Here is a 19335-nt window from a genome sequence, read left to right on the forward strand (position 1 = left end):
AGTTCTTTAGTTAAAAAAGAAAGAAAGGGAGAAAAGTTCTTTAGTTGTTTGAGGTCTAGGTTCACATTTTGATTTTTCTTGGCTAATTGCATCTGTCCTCCGGCTTTTTTTGTATAGCTTGGTTTTGAAATACTTGGTCTAACTTATTTATATCCCTTTGAAATGTGTAGCACACAGAATGTATCTTTTGGAAGAGAGGTGTTTGCCAGCCTTCAGCAAGAGATTCTTACTTTGTTCATACTATGTCCTGTAAGTTAATTTATCTCAATCATGCCACATTATAACTCTTATTCTTGACTAGTATGTTTTCAAATTTGTCTTAATTTTCTGCTCATAGCTATTTGTAAATTTGTCGTCTTAGATATGACTTCATATTTTTGAGAAATTTTATCTGATCTGTCAATTCTTTTGAATCTTAAAATTTTTTTTGAAGTTTATTAAAGTAATACCTACATATAACTTGGGTCTCAAACTCACAACCCTGAAATCAAGAGTCACATGCTCTTCCAACTCAGCTAACCAGGTGCCCCAATTCTTTTGAATCTTAATCCAGTGAATTCACTTTTTTTTTTTTTAAGCTTGGGATATTGTACAAAATAGACTTTCATATCCTTTGTTGTATCCAGGTTGTTGGCCAAAAAGTTAAGACAGAGTCATTTCTAGGTACTTACATAACAAAGCTTAACGCCCAGACCTATGTGCCAGTGATTGTCCTATTCTGTTTTTTGCTGCTAGAAACATCCCTCTGCTTGACACTGGCTTTTATTATTTTTTTTTTTAAAGAGTAAATCTTCTGTAAAACCTCAAGGATTCTTTTCTTAGCTTTTCCCAAGGTTAGTTTGCTTCCTCACACATCTTAAATCCAGTTTAAATGTATCCTCTTCAGAAAGACCTCCTCTGACCTCCAAGCAGCCTCCCATCATAATGGGAGGGTTCCTGTTTTATTAAACCTCTTAACTGTATTCAGAGACACAATCATGGTTAATTACTTATTTCCCCTCTTCTAAATGTCAACTCCATGAGGTCAGAGACTGTATGTATCTATGTCAGTTAGCTCTGTGTCCCTACCACATGGCATAAATGGGTACATAGTTAACTGAAGGAATGACTTTACTACTATGTTTGTCGTACTTTATGCATAGTTTGTATAACAAAACCAAAGGCCATATTTACTGTGCCTTTTCAAATTATTGTATTCTCTTTTTACCAACTTTTGAGCAGTTCTGAGACATTCTATTTGATAGGATAGCATACTTGCAGTTGGAAAATCTGTTTTATTTGGATCTCCATTACAGATATCCACATCTGTAAATATCTTTGCATTCAGCCCAATTCCCCCCCCCCCCATTTTCCCCTTAAAGGATTTCCTGAAATATCAGTTGCCCAGATAATGTAAAAATGGGTGGATTTTTAGGAATTTTGGTCTCAGGAGAAAACCTAATTTGGTTAAATAATGTCTAATTGGAATTCTAAGTAGGAGGATCCTAGGTTCAATGGGAGTATATTTTAGATCCCTGATACATGCTTGTAAATAGGATTTTAATTTTTTGTAAAATTATATTGGGTGTTAATAAATTTCTTTTTGCTAGTTCACCTAGAGTCTTATCTGGAATCCTTATCAAGTTTAGTGGTCTTATGTTTGAGAACTCCATCTTTATTTGAAAATCAGAACGTTCAGAGAATATTGATATAATTCAGAAATTTGATTTACATATTCTTTTAGTTAATTTTAAACTAACGTTATCTTTTCTGTGTTAATAGGTTAAGTGAAATTTGATTTGATAAAGAAGCCGGAAGCTTTTTCAGATTTTTAGTTTTTCTTGTCTGTCTGTTCTTAAGTACGAAAGTAATCACTGTTGCCATCTGTTGATAGACAGAATTGATGTGGATTTTTTTCTGACATCAGCTTTTATGCTTGTCCATGAAATTTTGTAATTTGAAAGTCCATAAATAAAGAAGCATCTGTAAGACTTAATATGTATTTTGAAGAGAACTGTGGCGATTAATGAAGTTTTGAAAAATGTGTTTACTGTTTCAATAATATGTCTTTTTTCTACCCCCCAGAGAATGGATCTTGGAGAATGTCTGAAAGTTCATGACCTGGCTTTAAGAGCAGATTATGAAATTGCGTCCAAAGAACAAGATTTTTTCTTTGAACTTGATGTATGTAATTTTTCTTTAATGGGTTAGATTATTTTTTTGTAGTAAATGTTTTGTTTTGTTTTGTTTTGTTTTTTTTATTTTATTTTATTTTATTTATTTATTTTTTTAAAGATTTTATTTATTCATTTGACAGAGGGAGATCACAAGTAGGCAGAGAGGCAGGCAGAGAGAGAGAGGAGGAAGCAGGCTCCCCGCTGAGCAGAGAGCCCGATGCGGGACTCGATCCCAGGACCCTGAGATCATGACCCGAGCCGAAGGCAGCGGCCTAACCCACTGAGCCACCCAGGCGCCCCTGTAGTAAATGTTTTGAATGTGGATTAATATCTCTATAGGAAAAGGCTCTTAGCAAGTTATCTTCTTTGTGTTTATTTGAAGGACAGTTCTAAAGTAAGATCCTGAATTTCCTTGACTAACAATATTTTTTTAAAAATATAAGGTGAAACTGGGTAGTTTAAAAAAAATGTGTAAAAATCCTTGCAGTGCATATAATCTTTTGAAAAACTGTTCCAGTAAAGTTGTGATGATAAAGGAAACCTTAATTTAAGCACATGTAAACAACAAATTTCTAATGTATTTTAGGCCCTTAAATAATCTACAGAACTTTTATGTTCATTTTTGTTTGTATCTATGAATATGTATAGAGGGAAAGAGGATATTGAGTACAGTGTTTTTTATGTAAAACTGATAGGAGAAATATTAAAAGGTACCACTTACATATCTTAAAGGCCCAAGATCTGATTTATTTATACAAACAGAATTGTTCATTATAAAAATAGGGAAACGTTTTTTATATTTATATAAAACTTACCAATTAGTATTACATAAAAGATACTAATGAACACACATCTTCTGATTGTTTTTACAGTAAGGTATAATAGGTATATTACTTGGTTTGGAAGGTAAAGCAGTCAATAGGCACCTCCATCTACTTCTCTCCTAAGAATTTCTGCTAATAGAAATGAAAATTAGGAGTGCCTGGGTGGCTTAGTCAGTTAAGTGTCCTACTTGGTTTTGGCTCAGATCATGATCTCAGGGTTGTGAGATCAAGTCCTGCATTGGGTTCCATGCTGGGTGTGGAGCCTGCTTAAGATTCTCTCTCCCTCTCATTCTCTCCCTGCTCATGTGCATTCTCTCTCTCTGTCAAACAAAACAAAAAAACAATATCACCTATGTAAACATAATTTAATATGGGACTGGAACAGTTGGGGGAGACATGTTAAATCAACTAGATTGATAAAAAAAAATAAAAAGGCTTAAAATAAAAATAGATTTATTTTATCTGGGCATAAAATAAAGCAGAAACCATCACCTAGATATAGGGATATGGATAATTAAGTCATTTTCCATATTTAACTGTTTTTCTTTTAGTGGTTGTGGGCCTTGCAGAATGTTTTTATAGTCGTCTCATATATCAGTGCTTTAAAAATTTCTAATGGGTTAATTCAAAAGGGTCTTCCTTGTTCTGAGGTGTTGAGACTCTCATGGTTTCTCCTGGTATTTTTTATGGCTTCATTCTATACACTTAGATCTTTCAAAGAAGTTAAATTAATGCTGGTCTAAGGAATTGAGGTACAGATTTAGCTTTATTTTTCCAGATAGCTACTTAGTTGACCTAACAGTACTGATGAGTACATCTTTTTCCTCTGACTGCTTTCAGATCCCCCTTTAAGCTTCCCATAAATAAATTTTAATAGACCTATCTTGTGAATTTAAAGATGAATTTTAAATTAAAAGAGCTAAATAGGTTTTTTTTTTTTTTTTTTTTTAAGATTTTTATTTATTTGAGAGAGCCTGCACACACATGAGCAGGGTGGGTGGGGAGGGGCGGAGGTGGGTGCTGGTTGTGGAGAAGCAGACTTCCTGCTGAGCAGGGAACCTGACATGGGGCTCTGTCCCAGAACTCAAGGATTATGACCTGACGGCAGGCAGACGCTTAACCAACTGAGCGACCCATTTGTCCCTAAATACCTGTTTCTTTATCATTACAGATAAGAGCTTTTAAATGAACCTGTTGCTTTTTATTTCTAAGAAATTCCTAGAATCTGCTATGTGCTGAGATTTTATTTTTAATTAAACATTTGTATTTTAAATTAGTTCTCTTTCTGTACAGTAAGATATGAAAGTCCAAATTGCTTGACTTGGGAATAAACCTTTAAAGTTTACTTTTAAATAAATTACTATTTTATTATAGACATGCTAATACATGCCTGACAAATGTTTTTAATGTATTTATTGAATTGGATTTTTACAATGTAGATGTTGCTAAAATTCTCAGTGGTTTATTCTTTGAAAAGAAAGCAAGTTTTCCTGATTGTAACATTTTCATTGTGGAAAATCTGAGAAGCATGGAAAAACTAATTATTGAAAATTTTGCATATACTCAAGAAGAATTGCTAAAATTTTATGTATGCTCTCCTTTTTTTCTGTGCTTTATTTTTTTTTTTAAAGATTTTATTTATTTATTTGACAGAGATCACAAGTAGGCAGAGAGGCAGGTAGAGAAAGAGAGGGAGGCAGGTTCCCTGCTGAGCAGAGAGCCTGATGCAGGATCCCAGGATCCCAAGCTGAGCCGAAGGCAGAGGCTTTAACCCACTGAGCCACCCAAGCGCCCCTTTTTCTGTGCTTTATTTTACAGAGTTGGGATTTTATGGCATATGATACTGTGTAAAATCCTTTTTATTTACAAATCATGAACATTTTCTTGTATCATTAAGTATTAAAACCTTTTTTTATTGGCTGAAGATCAAAATTTCTACATTACCTAGGTATTTAGGGTATTTACAACTTAAAAATAACACTGTGAGGAACATCTTTGAATATTAAGCCTCCTGTATATCGGATTATTTTCTTAAAAGGTATTTCTGGAAGCAAAATTACTAAGTCAGGAGACATTTTTAAGTCTTTTGATACCAGTTACCACGTTGTCTTTTTTAAACACTGCACTGTCTCTTCAGCGGAGTATGAGAGTGGTAGTTTCCTTACAGTTTCACTTTTCTGGGAACTGTTTATGTTTACTCTGCTAATTTAATAGGTGATGAAGTTGTATTTTTGATTCATAATTGAACGTGCTTGCTTTTGTTTTTTTACTACCCTATTAGCACTTCAAAAAATAAAGTATGGGGTCCCTAGGTGGCTCTGTTGGTTAAGTGCCTGGCTCTTGATCTCAGGGTTGTGAGTTCAGGCCTTGTATTGGGCTCCATGCTGGGTTTAGAGCCTCCTTTAAAAAATAAGAAAATTATGTATAATTTTTGAGTGAAGATATTCCTCAATAAAGTTGATTTTTCTAGCAGTAATTTTCTTTTAATTAAATTTTGCAGGCTATGGATCATCTTCAGTCATTCATTGCAGATTGTGATAGAAGAACAGAAGTGGCTAAGAAAAGATTAGCAGAAACTCAAGAAGAGATCAGTGCTGAAGTGGCAGCAAAGGTAAGAATTTCGGTTATTTCATTAGTACTACAAAATACTGTTTCAACTCACTAATTTCTAACTTTTTTTTTTTTTTTTTAAGATTTTTATTTATTTATTTGACAGAGAGAGATCAAAAGTAGGCCGAGAGGCAGGCAGAGAGAGAGGAGGAAGCAGGCTCTCCGCTGAGCAGTCTTGTGCAGGGCTCGATCCCAGGACCCTGAGATCATGACCTGAGCCGAAGGCAGAGGCTTAACCCACTGAACCACCCAGGCGTCCCTAATTCTAACTTTTTATTTTGAAATACTTACATCCATAGATTGCAGTCTTTGTAGGGAATTCTCTGAGCTCTTCCTCTAGCCTCCCCTAATGTTCACATTTTTTTCTTTTTTAAAGATTTTATTTATTTACAGACAGAGATCACAAGTAGGCAGAGAGGCAGGGAGAAGAGGAAGCAGGCTCCTCGCTGAGCAGAGAACCCGATGTGGGGGGCTCGATCCCAGGACCCTGGGATCATGACCCAAGCCGAAGGCAGAGGCTTTAACTCACTGAGCCACCCAAGCGCCCCTGATGTTCACATTTTATACGGCTACAGTACACAAGGAATTGATACTGGTCCAATCATAACTTTTTACTCAGATTTTTTTTTTTTTTAAGATTTTATTTATTTATTTGACAGAGATCACAAGTAGGCAGAGAGGCAGGCAGAGAGAGAGGAGGAAGCTTCCGGCTCCCTGCCAACCAGAGACCCCGGTGTGGAGCTTGATCCCAGGAGCCCAGGATCATGACCTGAGCCGAAGGCAGAGACTTTAACCCACTGAGCCACCCAGGCGCCCCATTTTACTCAGATTTTGCCATTTGTGCGTGCACTTGCATATGTGTATATATCGCTCGGTCCAGTTTTATTACATTTGTAAGTAACTTGGGTAGTTACCACCATAGTTAAGTTACTTCACTATAACATCACGATGAGAGTCCCTCATATTACCCTTTAGAGCCACATCTATTTCCCCTTTCTCCTGTCTTCTGGAAACCACTAATGTATTCTCTGGCTCTATAATTATGTTATTTTACTGAATATTACATAAATGGAATCAGGTAACCTTTTGAGATGGTTCTTTTCACTCAGCACAGGTTCCTTGATTCATATAAGTTGTTATGTGTATCAGTTCATTCCTTTTTGAGTAATATTTCATGGTATGGCTATGCCACAGTTTAACCACACATTGAAAGATGTTTAGGTTGTTTGCACTTTCTGGTTAACACCAGTAAAACTGCAATAAATATTTCATTTCTTCGGGATTAAAAAAAAAAGGAAGGTAGTTCGGGGTCATGTGGTCATATTATAAGTCCATTTTTAGTTTTGAAAGCAGGTGTCAAACTTTTTTCTAGAGTGGCTGTATGAGATTCTACCAGCAATGTGTTAGTGATTTAGTTTCTTCACATCTGTGTCAGCATTTGGTTTTCATTTTCATTGTAGCCATTCTTAAAGGTGTGCAGTGATATTACTTGGTTTTAGTTTGCATTTCCCGAATGCCTAATGATGCTGAACATATTTTTGATGTGTTTATTTGGCATTTAGGTACCTCTTTAATGAAATGTCTTGTCTTAAACCCATTCTCCAGATGGACTACTCAATTTTTTTTTAATGTTGATTTTTTAGATGTATGTTTTACCCTCTGTTTTTAAAAAGTACTTCTTCATGGGAACATGTGGTGGCCTGAGTTGATTAAGCATGCAAATGCTGATCGCTCAGCTCAGGTCTTGATCTCTACAAGCCCTGTGTTGTGCTCTATGCTGGGTGTGGAGCCTACTTAAGGAAAAGAAAAAAAATTTTTTTATGTGAACTTAAAAACAAAAAGGGGAAACAGGGGTGCCTGACTGACTCAGTTGGTAGAACATTCAATTCTTGATCTCTGGGTTGTGAATTTGAGCCCCATGTTGGGTGTGGGGATTACTTAAATAAATAAATAACGTTTAAAAAGACAAACAGAAAACTGGAAAGAAAAGTACAATAAATCCCAGTGGATTCATAGTTTTTTGCTCTTGTTTCATTGTTCTATTTATTTATTTAAAAATTTTACTTACTTGAGTGAAAGACAGAAATGGAGCAGGGGAAGGCGCTGAGGGAGAAGGAGAAGGAGACTCCTCACTGAGCAGGAAGGCAAACATGGGGCTCAATCCAGAACCCTGGAATCAAGATCTGGGCTGAAGGCAGATGCTTAACCAGCTGAGCCACCCAGGCGTCCCTGTTTCATTATTTTAAAAGCAAATTCCAGATGTCACATCGTTTCACCTCTAAAGCATAACCATAATAAATCACATCCAGAAAGTTAATAATTTTTTAACATTATCTAATATCCTGAACGTGTTCATTTTTCCTATATAGAGTTGGTTTGTTCTAATCAGAATCTAAAAAAGTCCATTTATTGCATTTTGTTGATTTGATGACTTAACTACTTTGAAATATTTTGTGCTGTTCAATATAGTTTTTACATTTTTTAAAAGATTTTATTTATTTGACAGAGATCACAAGTAGGCAGAGAGGCAGGCAGAAAGATAGGAGAAAGCAGGCTCCCTGCAGAGCAGAGAGCCCAATGTGGGGCTCAATTCCAGGACCACACACAAACATACACAAGTATGTTCATAAGAGTGTCATTAAAGATAAAAAGATGGCGCAAAGGAAGATTTGGGTCTCTGCTTACGTTTAAGTGGGGGTGAAATTTGGTGACTGATCAAGAATGTTTCACAGAATAGTTGAATCTTGTTGAATGAATATGCATTCATGAGTTCAGACAAGGGAGGTAAGGGACAATGTCCGAGGAAAAGGGATGACATCCCTCTGCAAAGTCACAAATGCAGAAAACAAGAGTAAATATGGGAAACTAGCTATAACTATAGATTGTGTTGTGAAGTGGGGGAACACAAGAGATGGTTTGCAAAGGTAGATAAGGGCAGATAGTGGAAGATAGTGGAAGAAACGGTATTTTATGCTTGGAATACATTGCCAATGCAGAGGTTGTAAAGTAATAGTTAAATTGAGGTCAGTTGTATTTCCTGATCTCCCTGTAATGAGAGGGCAGGTAGGTTTAAACACCCTCATCCCACCAGTTCATTTATGAAATGCTCAGAAAGCATTATTTATCCTCATATTGCCTTGAGTCTTTTTTGAGCATTTATGAAATATTTTGAACTCTGATAATTTATTCTGCTTTTTATTCATGATCTTTTCTGTTTCTTTCTAGGCAGAACGTGTTCACGAGTTAAATGAAGAAATTGGTAAGTTGTTGGCCAAGGTGGAACAACTAGGAGCTGAAGGAAATGTGGAAGAATCTCAGAAAGTAATGGATGAAGTAGAGAAAGCACGGGCAAAGAAAAGAGAAGCAGAGGTAATACAATTTTTAATGGTAATATGTTCAGTCTTACTGTCAAAACATACTTGATTGGAAATTATTGAAAACTTATTGCTAGTACAGGAAATTTAAACTAATTATAAAATTTAATTAGTCTATCCCATAGAGATGGATTATATATCAACGTTGGGGGGGTTTTGTTTTTACTTTAGAGGCTTTGATCTGTTGAAGTTTTTAAGTAGAAAATGAAATCAACTAGACTAGCTGGTCATACACAGCAGTCACATACAGAATGCATTTATGCATTTCCTGTGATATCTTCCCTCCCTTGACTTTACCATCATGCAACCATAGCATTCTCTCTTCACTTCACATCTCAGTACAGTTCTGCTAGTACTTCGGGAGCCTTCTCTCATTCTTTCTCTGTAGTAGCACAAATCAAAATCTAATATCCTACAGCCAAAATTCTATTTTGTTTGGCCCACCTTGTGTGTTCTAAAAAATCGGATGCCTTCAGATGGGGTTGTATTCTCCCATTTTGCCATAGTCTCCATTGCTCTTAACTGTATCACACCTCTGTTTAATTTGTTCTTATTCTGCCCTCTTTTAAAATGGAAGCCTAGATAATTGATTTTAGCCCATTTGATGCTACAGATTTTCTTCTGGCACAATTGTAGCTGGATCCCACAGAATTCCATATTTTGTTCTTATTTTCATTCAGTTCAGATATTTTCTAATATTCTTTGTGATTTCTTCTTTGATCTATGAGTTACTTAGGAGTGTGTTTTTATATATTTGGTGTTTTTTCCAAGTAGTTTTCTGATTTTAATTTACTTCTGTTGCAGTGGGAGAACATTTGTGTGATTTTAGGTCTCTTAGATATTATCAGTACTTATTTTGTGCCCTGCATGTGGTCTTGGTGAAATGTCTGCCTTAAACCCATTCTCCAGATGGACTACTTGTTTTTTGTTGTTTTTTTTGTTTTTTTAACATTGATTTTGAAAGATGGAATGGTCCATCTGCATTTGAAAAGAATGATACTCTGCCTTATTAAGTGGAGTGTTCATAAATGTTAATTGAGTCAAGATAGTTGATTGATTAATCAAGTTCTCCATATCAGATTTTCTGTTCTATTTACTGAGAGGAGTATTAAAGTCTCCATCTCTAATTGTGGTAGACTTAAACCCAGTGTACTGGTAATTAAGTTAAATGTAAATGGTCTAAACGTTCCAATTAAAAGGCAGAGATTGTGAGACTGGATTTATTTTTTTTTCTTTTTTCTTTTTTTTTTAAGCAAGACTTAGGGCACTTGGGTGACTCCGTTTGTTAAGCACCTTCTGCTCAGGTCTTAAAAAAATAAAAGCAAGACTTTACTATATGCCAGGTACTTTAGGAGCACCTGGGTGGCTCATTAGGTTAAACCTCTGCCTTTGGCTTGGGTCATGATCTCTGGGTCCTCGGATCGAGCCCCGCATCAGGCTCTCTGCTCGGGGCGGGGCCTGTTTCCCTCTCTCTGTGCCTGCCTTTCTGCCTACTTGTGATCTCTCTGTGTCTAATTAAAAAAAAAAAAAAAAAAAACACTACTTTAAATACAAAGATAGAAAAAGATACACCATGTAGCCAATTCTTGTTAATTTTATTTAATACTTAATACTTAGGATTTCTTTAAATGTAATTAGTATCATTCCAGAAAGTAAACACTATGAATTTTAGTATTTTTAAAAATTTTTAAGACTTTATTTGTTAGAGAGAGCACTAGAGAGAGAGAGAGCAAGCATGAGTAGGGGGGAGAAGGAGTAGTAGGCTCCCTACTGAGTAGGGAGCACAACGTGGAGCTTGGTCCTGGGATCATAATCTAAGCTGAAGGCAGACCCTAATTGACTGAGCCAGCCCTGTGCCCCTAAACCCTATGAATTTTAAAATGCAGTGTATTTTATAGCTAATTTCCTAAAAGACTCAAGTAATGAACCTTAGTAAGCATTATTACTTGCATATTTTGCAGTTTTCATGAAGTTTCATATTTATGTATTTGAAGATTTTCTAGCAGCACACAGTGTCTTAACATCTTTAGCCTGTTACATTTTATTATCAGTTGATTTTTAAGACGGTGCACTAAAAAATTTACTTGCTCATTGTAGATTATGTTCAGGTACACATAATAAAGTCTTAAATGGCTTAACCAAGAAAGGGTTTTCTTTTTTTCATTTATTAAGTAATCGTCATTAGGGAGTCTGGGGCTGGTACAGCAGCTCCATAATTCCATTAAGTACACAGACTCTATTTCTGCCATCCTTACTACATGGATTCATCTTTATACTTACCAATTTGTGTTGGCAGTAGAGCTACCATGTGTAAAGCGTTTTCTTTATACGTAACTAGAAAAAGGAAGAAGAATAACAAGACACTAAAATTGAGTTGACTTGTCTCCTAGTGTCATATATTTGTTTTTCTTTTCCTTTTTTTGTGTGGTTTTATTTGTGAGAGAGCTCAGGAGAGAACATGAGATGGGGGTGTTGGGGGACAAAGGTAGTGGGAGAAACAGAAGCAGATTCCCCATTGAACAGGGAGCCAGTGTGGCTGACCCCAGGACACTGGGTTCATGACCAGAGTCTAAAGGCAGATGCTTAACCCACTGAGTCACCCAGACACCTCTGGTTTTCTTTTTTAAAAACTTTTATTTTGAAGTATCTTCAGAAAGATTTAAGAAATAAAGAATTCCCCTGTATCCTTCACCCAGCCTTGTAGTGTTAACATTTTACCATATTTGCTTTGTCTTTCTCCTCTTGTGTGTTTGTGTGTGTGTATTTGAACTGTTTGATATTAAGTTAGAGATAAGATGCCTCTTTGTCCCCAGATACTCCCATGTGTGTATTCTTTTTTTTTTTTTTTTTTAAGATTTTATTTATTTATTTGACAGAGGGAGATCACAAGTAGACAGAGAGGCAGGCAGAGAGAGAGAAAGACGGAAGCAGGCCCTCTGCTGAGCAGAGAGCCCGATGCGGGACTCGATCCCAGGATCCCGAGATCATGACCTGAGCCTAAGGCAGCGGCTTAACCCACTGAGCCACCCAGGCGCCCCCCATGTGTGTTGTCTAAAGACAAGGATATTATATAGCCGCAGCAGAATGATCTGAATCAGAAATTAACACTGATACAATACTTCTATGAAGATCTTCCCAATTGCCACAATAATGTCATTTTTATTAAAAAATTTTTGTTATTTGTTTAAGGCCCAGTTCAGGATCATGTACTGCATTTAGTTGTTAATGTCTTCCTAGGGTCCTTTAATCTGGAACTTCAGTCTTTGTCTGACATGATCTTGACAGTTTTGAAAAGTACAGGCTTCATTTTATAAAATGTCTTCAGTTTCTGTTTGTCTGATTTTTCCTCCTGGTTAGATTTTTTTTTTTTTAAGAGATTTTATTTATTCATTTGACAGACAGAGATCACAAGTAGGCAGAGAGGCAGTTAGAGAGAGAGGAGGAAGCAGGCTCCTTTGCCGAGCAGAGAGCCCGAATCGGGGCTCAATCCCAGGACTCTGAGATCATGACCTGAGCCACAGGCAGAGAGAGGCCCAACCCACTAAACCACCCAGGTGCCCCCCTGGTTAGATTTTTGACAGTACCGTTCAAGTAATGTCATATCTCATTAGAAGGCACATGTTAGTGATTTGTCCCATTTCTGATGATTGGCCTATTTTTCTACTGTGAAGTTAGAGTGCTTTCTTTTTGTAATTAATAAGTATCTTGGTATTGACATTTTTGAAACTGTAAATATTGTTTCCCATCACTTTCTCATCTGTAGGTGATAGCAGCCATTGGTGATTTTTTTTATTTCAGTCTGTTAACTCCCTTTGAAAGGACTTTCTATAGATTCCATCCAGCAATGTCCACTTGAATATCTCCTTAGCCAAAGGTCTGTGGAGACTTGGGAATGTAATATCTTTTAGCTGGACATACCGCTGGCCTCAAACAAAAGGAGAGTACAGTGAATCCACAAACCCACTAATACTTGTTATTTCATTACTGAACTTAAAATCGTTTTGTGTAAGACCTCTTTTTCTCATTAAGGCACCTTTCATTGCTTATCTTACAGAACTATTCCTCTCAGTAGAAAGAAAGTCTTATCATTTATATGCCCTGTCCACATTTTCAAAGGAGGAGAAAATGATCTGTGGGAGAGAAGGCAAGGAAACTTAACAGTATCAAAGACATGCATTCTTTCTTTCTCTGCCAGTGTGGGTGACTTCTTCCTTGGTCCTTCACTGATACACAGTTTCGGGGTTGCTGCATCTCATTTTTAACAAAAATCATAGAAAACAAAGCATTGTAGAACACTGAGAAAATTTTTTCCAGAAGTCATATTCTGTGGTAGAAGTCAGAATTCATGGTAGAATTCTTACAGTAGTTCTTCGCAAAATGCACTTGTGTCTTGGATCTTTTACCTCTAGTAGAAGAGGTCCCAAGGACGGAGGATGAGAATATGAGGAGTCCATCATTTTTGTGACAAAAATAGCCGTACTTTAATTATTCATTAGAAAACATTTTTTAATATAAACATAATGTATTTTGTGTAGTGGTATGACTCAGAGATTTATATAAACATTGTTTTTCTCACTCTTATTTAGGAAGTTTATCGGAATTCTATGCCAGCTTCCAGTTTCCAACAGCAGAAACTTCGAGTCTGTGAAGTCTGCTCTGCCTATTTAGGTCTTCATGATAATGATAGACGACTGGCTGATCATTTTGGGGGTAAACTGCACCTGGGATTTATTGAAATAAGAGAGAAGCTTGAAGAATTAAAGGTACATTGGTAAATTAATATCATGTGCTCTAATTTCACCACTCATTGTTTTGATGTATATTGGTTGGCTTTTTGTGTAATTTTCTTAACTATGATTCTGCTAACAGTTCATACTGAATAGTATAGGATTATAAATGGAGATAGTAACTGGTTTAATGGGTGATGTTTGAGAAACAGACTTTTAAATAATGTCCCCCTTATTTTAGGAGGCAGTATTTTGTGTTGAACATGTATGACATTAAATTAGGAGTCTTAAAAACTGGGTTCTTTAGTCTTAAAAACTAATTCTTTCTGGGGTGCTTAGGTGGCTAAGTCGTTAATCATCTGCCTTCGGCCCGGCTCATGATCCTGGGGTACTGGGATTGAGCCTTGTGCCAGGCTCCCTACTTCTCCCTCTCCCTCTCCCCTCTTCTTCTTCTCCCTGCTTGTGTTCCCTCTCTAGCTGTCTCTCCCTCTGTCAAGTAAATAAATAGAATCTTTAAAAAAGAATAATAATAAAAACTGGGCGCCTGGGTGGCTCAGTTGGTTAAGTGACCACCTTGGGCTCAGGTCATGATCCCGGAGTCGCAGGATCAAGTCCCGCATTGGGCTCCCAGCTCTGTGGGGAGTCTGCTTCTCCCTCTGACCTTCTCTCCACTCATGCTCTCTCTCTCTCAAACAAGTAAATAAAAAAAATAAAAAATAAAAAATAAATTCTTTCATATAAATTCCCCCCAAATTTTTATTTTCTTTGAATTAAAATTAACAGTATTAGTATATTATTTTAAAGGAAGATTGAGAAAATGAGACTATTATTTATTTGAAGTATTTTGCAGTTCTTCACTAAATAGCAAGCTTGTATGTAGATCTCTAGTTCTACTTTCTCTTGCTTCCATCTCAGAAAGGAACTAGAATGAAACCTATCTTTTATTTTTTATTTTTTTTAAAGATTTTTATTCATTTTATTTGACAGAGAGCGAGATCACAAGTAGGCAGAGAGGCAGGCAGAGACAGAGGGGGAAGCAGGCTCCCCGCTGAGCAGAGAGCCCAACGTGGGGCTCGATCTCAGGACCCTGAGACCATGACCCGAGCTGAAGGCAGCGGCCCAATCCACTGAGCCACCCAGGCGCCCCTGAAACCTATCTTTAAAAAAAAAAAACCCACATATGTGGCTATTATAAGAAAGCCAGTATACAGTTCTTACTGTATCATGTGCTGAATTCTTTTGAAAAGATAAGGAAACAGCATAGGGTATTTCTAAAGATGTAAACAGAATTAGTAAATGGATATAACCAGTTCCTTTCCAACAGTCTGATGTGGCCTAATTTTTTTAAAAAATTGCGGCACTGTAGCATTTTGTTGTGAATGAAAGAATGGCTCAGCTATGGCAAACACTAGATAGTGACTTTTATTGCTGAAATTAACCCAAGATCTGTAGTTTGACATTTAAAATAATGAGTCAGAAACACGTAGGGACGTCTCCATATTTATATCAACAGTGAGGTCTTCTAAGAATTCTGAGTAGCTAGGATAATTTTGGGTAAGTTTTTATTTAAAATGACAAAGTAAGGGGTGCCCGGGTGGCTCAGTTGTTAAGCTCTGCCTGCGGCTCAGGTCATAATCCCAGAGTTCTGGGATCACCCTATATCAGGCTCTGCTCAGCAGGAAGCCTGCTTTTCCCTCTCCTACTCTCCGTGCTTGTGTTTCCTCTCTTGATGTGTCTCTGTCAAATAAATAAAGAAAATCTTAAATAAGTAAATAAAATGACAAAGTAAGTTTCACTTTATCACATGGTTACTGGGCCCTGAATTAAAACTCAAAAATGGTACCTATTTGGGAATCTTTGCAGATATAGACCTAGCAACAAGACTTTTTAGCATCTTCCTGGTATTTTTTGAAGCAGTGGAATTAGGATGGTAATTGGAAATGACAGAAGACATTTTCATTTTGGAAATCAGAGAATAGAAATTTAGAGTGATTTATAATGCTTAATGTCCTTTAAAAAATACAAAATAGGTGCACCTTCCTGGCTCAGTTGTTAGAGCTTGTACCTCTCGTTCTTAGGGTTGTGATTTAGGGTTGTGAGTTGGGGCCCCGCATTGGGTATAGAGATTACTAAAAAAAAAAAAAAAAAACTTGAAAAAATACAAAATAATGTTAGAAAGCATTCATAGGAGAAGATCTTACAGAAATGATTTTGGAATATTAAGTCATGAAGAAATATGAATTTTTACAAGTGTTCCCCAGAAGGGGGAAAGATTTTGGAAATTAGACTTGTAAGTGTAATGATTTTACCCAGCAGAACTTTTAATTAAGTTGTTATTAAATAGATTTTGATGTTTTTTATACTGTATTGGGAACCAGATATGGTAGAGTTTAGAATAATTCTTGTTAATGGGCCCAATAAATAATGCTGCTCATTTTTTATTATTTGACCTGTCATTGTCTTTTATAGAGAGTTGTAGCTGAAAAACAGGAGAAAAGAAATCAGGAACGCCTGAAACGAAGAGAAGAAAGGGAGAGAGAAGAAAGAGAGAAGCTGAGGAGGTATGGAGTGATTCATTGAATAGTCCAAGTATGTGAAATTGAAGGTCCCTGGCTCTAAAAAGTGATGTGATTGATAGAGGATTCTAGGTGTTAATAAATCTAGATATGGGAGATTTGTTTGCTTTTGAAAATATTACCAATGTGAAAGTGTTTATACAAATACATTAAGTTATGGCCATTTAAGTCAAGGTAATTTCCTTCAAAATGTATGGAAGGCTAAATAAAGAGTGAGTCACATCCTTATTTTTTGTGAGATTGACTACAAAGCTTTTCTAGCCCTCTGATTTTCATAACAGCTAGATTTGTACCAGATGGGTATAAAACTTCTCATTTTTGTGATGTATTTTATTCTTGATGAAAGATTTGAGTTTTGGGGTACCTCGCTGGCTTAGTTGGTAGAGCATGTGATTCTTAATCTCAAGGCTGTGATTTGGATCTCCACACTGAGTGTAAAGATTATTTAAAAATAAAATCTTAGGGATGCCTGCCTGGGTGGCTCAATGGGTTAAGCCTCTGCCTTCAGCTTAGGTCATGATCTCAGGATCCTGGGATCTAGCCCTGCATCGGGCTCTCTGCTCAGCGGGGAGCCTGCTTCCTCCTCTCTCTCTGCCTGCCTCTCTGCCTACTTGTGATCTCTGTCAGATAAATAAGTAAAATCTTTAAAAAAAAATAAAATCTTAAGATATTTTAATCATACTTTGATTTTGTAATTCTTCAATTTTAGAAGCTATAAACTATTAAAATTGTATCAATAATAGCCAAATGTATGCAATTCTTTTTATATTGGTATTCATTAGGTGATAAATTTATATTTTTCATATTTAGAATGCTTAAATGTTCTGAGTGACTTTTACCCATTGACAGTAAATTGTATGGCATCATGATGGCAATCTTCTTTGAACTCAAGTACATAACTTTTTTTAACAACCTTACAATGGATAGCTATGCCACAAAAGAATTAACCTGCAGTTCTAATTTATAATGTTCCCTTAATTGTATTCCACATTTCTGAAACTTAAATACTTTATCCCCAGCAGATTTTGTGCTTAGTTAAAACCCTTTATAATATGTGACTTGGTCACACCAGCTTCCCCTAAGATTCGAGCATGTTGTATTTCTTCTATTTCAAAATATTTAAACTAACTTTGTTACATGGCTTGTAGCAGGTAATATTTTTGTAGTATAATGAAAAATTATTTTCATGTGGCTATTTTGCCTTTTTAGGGGAAGTGCTGTCTTACATACATTGATAAATATGTTCTTCATTTACCATAAGTTTTACCTCATAGCTTTATCAGTATTCTCTTTTGTGTACACTGAGTTTCTTTGGGAATAGTGCTCAGCATGGTAATATAAGACCATATAAGGGGCATTAGAAACCTGTTTTTTAAAATTCTGTATATAGTGCCACTGGTTTATATGATTCAACTGAAGTGATAGTTGAATGAGAAAGAAAAAATTCTTTGCCGTGACTACATTTTCAAATCTATAGGTGACAAGAAAGCACTTTTATTCCTTTGCTGTCAGCTGACAGATTTCTTTTAACATTGGTTATAAATGCAGTGTTATTTCAGAAATGTGTTTAAAATTATTTTTAAACTTGTGAACTTGAGGAAGTAATATAACCAAGAATGAAAGATGAAGAAATTATAAGCAAGTACAGAGTTAAGCAAGGTGGGATTCCAACTATGGTATTGAAAAAGATAGTGATAAAAATCACTGTCACTTATTTAAGTGCCTATTATGTATCAGGCATGGTGCTAAGAATTTACCTACATTAGTTCATCTAATCCTTATAATTGCTTTGTGAAATTTCTGTTACTGTCCTTCTTTGGCAAATGACAGGGAAAGCTTAGAGAAAATTTATAATCTGTCCAGGTCACAGATAGTGGTGCAGCGAGAGTTTTAAAACTTAAATCAGGCAGGGGCGCCTGGGTGGCTTCGTGGGTTAAGCCTTCAGCTCAGGTCATGATCCCAGTGTTCTGGGGTCAAGCTCCACATCGCATGGCTCTCCACTCTCCAGGGAGCCTGCTTCCCTTCCTCTCTATCTGCCTGCCTCTCTGCCTACTTGCGATCTCTGTCAAATAAATAAATAAAATCTTTAAAACAACAACAACAAAAGCTTAACGTCAGGCTGAGTCCAGAGCCATCCTTCAGTTGTGCTTTATATTCACCACGGAACACACCTGTTTCCTAGTACCCATAATGTTAGCCATTACTATTTATTGAGTGTTAATTATGTGCTAGGAAATGTGAAGAATGCTTTAATAAGGGAATCGTGTCTTGGTAAGAAACAGATGTTGTAAGACAGAATTGGGTGTTCTAGGGATTATACTATGAGGTTGCTGTTTGAAAGTGAATACGTGTTTAAAAAAAAAAATACATCTCAGAAAAATTTTTTTCTCTTCCCAGAGGGAAAGAAGAAGTAACAGATAAAAATAACAAATAATCTTTCCCAGGTTGGGAAGTGATTTCTGGAGAATTACTGAGTGGTGATGTACCATGTTCTAGTCTCCTAGGAGCATATTCATTTTTAAGAGCCAGGTATCTTACTTAGGGGATCTCCTATGCCAATCTGTATCTCCTGGAAATCTGTATAGTTTATGGTGTATTTTGGAAAAATTTGTGTGCATTTATATGTACCTTATATTTATAGAATTAATAAAAAGAAATCAGGAAGAGTAATTTTAACAGTACTTTATCTCACTTAATTCTTTTTTTCTAAAAATAGATATTCTTTTTTTAGGTCTCGATCACATAGCAAGAACCCCAAAAGGTAAGTATACACAAAACATATGAGTAGTGAAGTTGGTTTGTTCTTCAGAGGTAATCTTTATATAAGATTAAATGTCTTTTAAAAATGAATGAGAATTGCTAGTTTAGTACTTTTTAAATTCTTTTGTTGTTCCAAGTTTGGGCATTGTGTGTTAAGATGTAACTGGTTAGAAGGTACTTATGAGGGGCGCCTGGGTGGCTCAGTGGGTTAAGCCTCTGCCCAGAGTCCTGGGATCGAGCCCCATATCAGACTCTCTGCTCAGCAGGGAGCCTGCTTCCTCCTCTCTCTCTGCCTGTCTGTCTGCCAC

The 19335-nt window shown here is 36.2% G+C and overlaps 1 protein-coding gene across 15 annotated transcripts in view; it reads left to right on the plus strand.

Moving 5' to 3' along the window:
• The window catches only part of LUC7L2 (LUC7 like 2, pre-mRNA splicing factor), a 61855-nt gene that overhangs the window by 33619 nt on the left and 8901 nt on the right, over positions 1–19335 (plus strand). For 7 of the 15 annotated variants that reach the window (XM_059171995.1, XM_059171994.1, XM_059171998.1 and 4 more), the window contains 6 exons: positions 2065–2163; positions 5481–5591; positions 8816–8959; positions 13551–13727; positions 16161–16252; positions 18999–19028. In XM_059171995.1, coding sequence (XP_059027978.1) covers positions 2065–2163; positions 5481–5591; positions 8816–8959; positions 13551–13727; positions 16161–16252; positions 18999–19028 — 653 coding nt within the window. Of the gene's footprint in view, positions 1–170; positions 250–2064; positions 2164–5480; positions 5592–8815; positions 8960–13550; positions 13728–16160; positions 16253–18998; positions 19029–19335 lie in introns of all 15 variants that reach the window. The other 8 variants (XM_059171989.1, XM_059171990.1, XM_059171992.1 and 5 more) reach the window with 3 other exon arrangements.

This window comes from Mustela lutreola, chromosome 4 (genome assembly GCF_030435805.1).
Source record: "Mustela lutreola isolate mMusLut2 chromosome 4, mMusLut2.pri, whole genome shotgun sequence".
NCBI classification, from domain to species: domain Eukaryota; kingdom Metazoa; phylum Chordata; class Mammalia; order Carnivora; family Mustelidae; genus Mustela; species Mustela lutreola.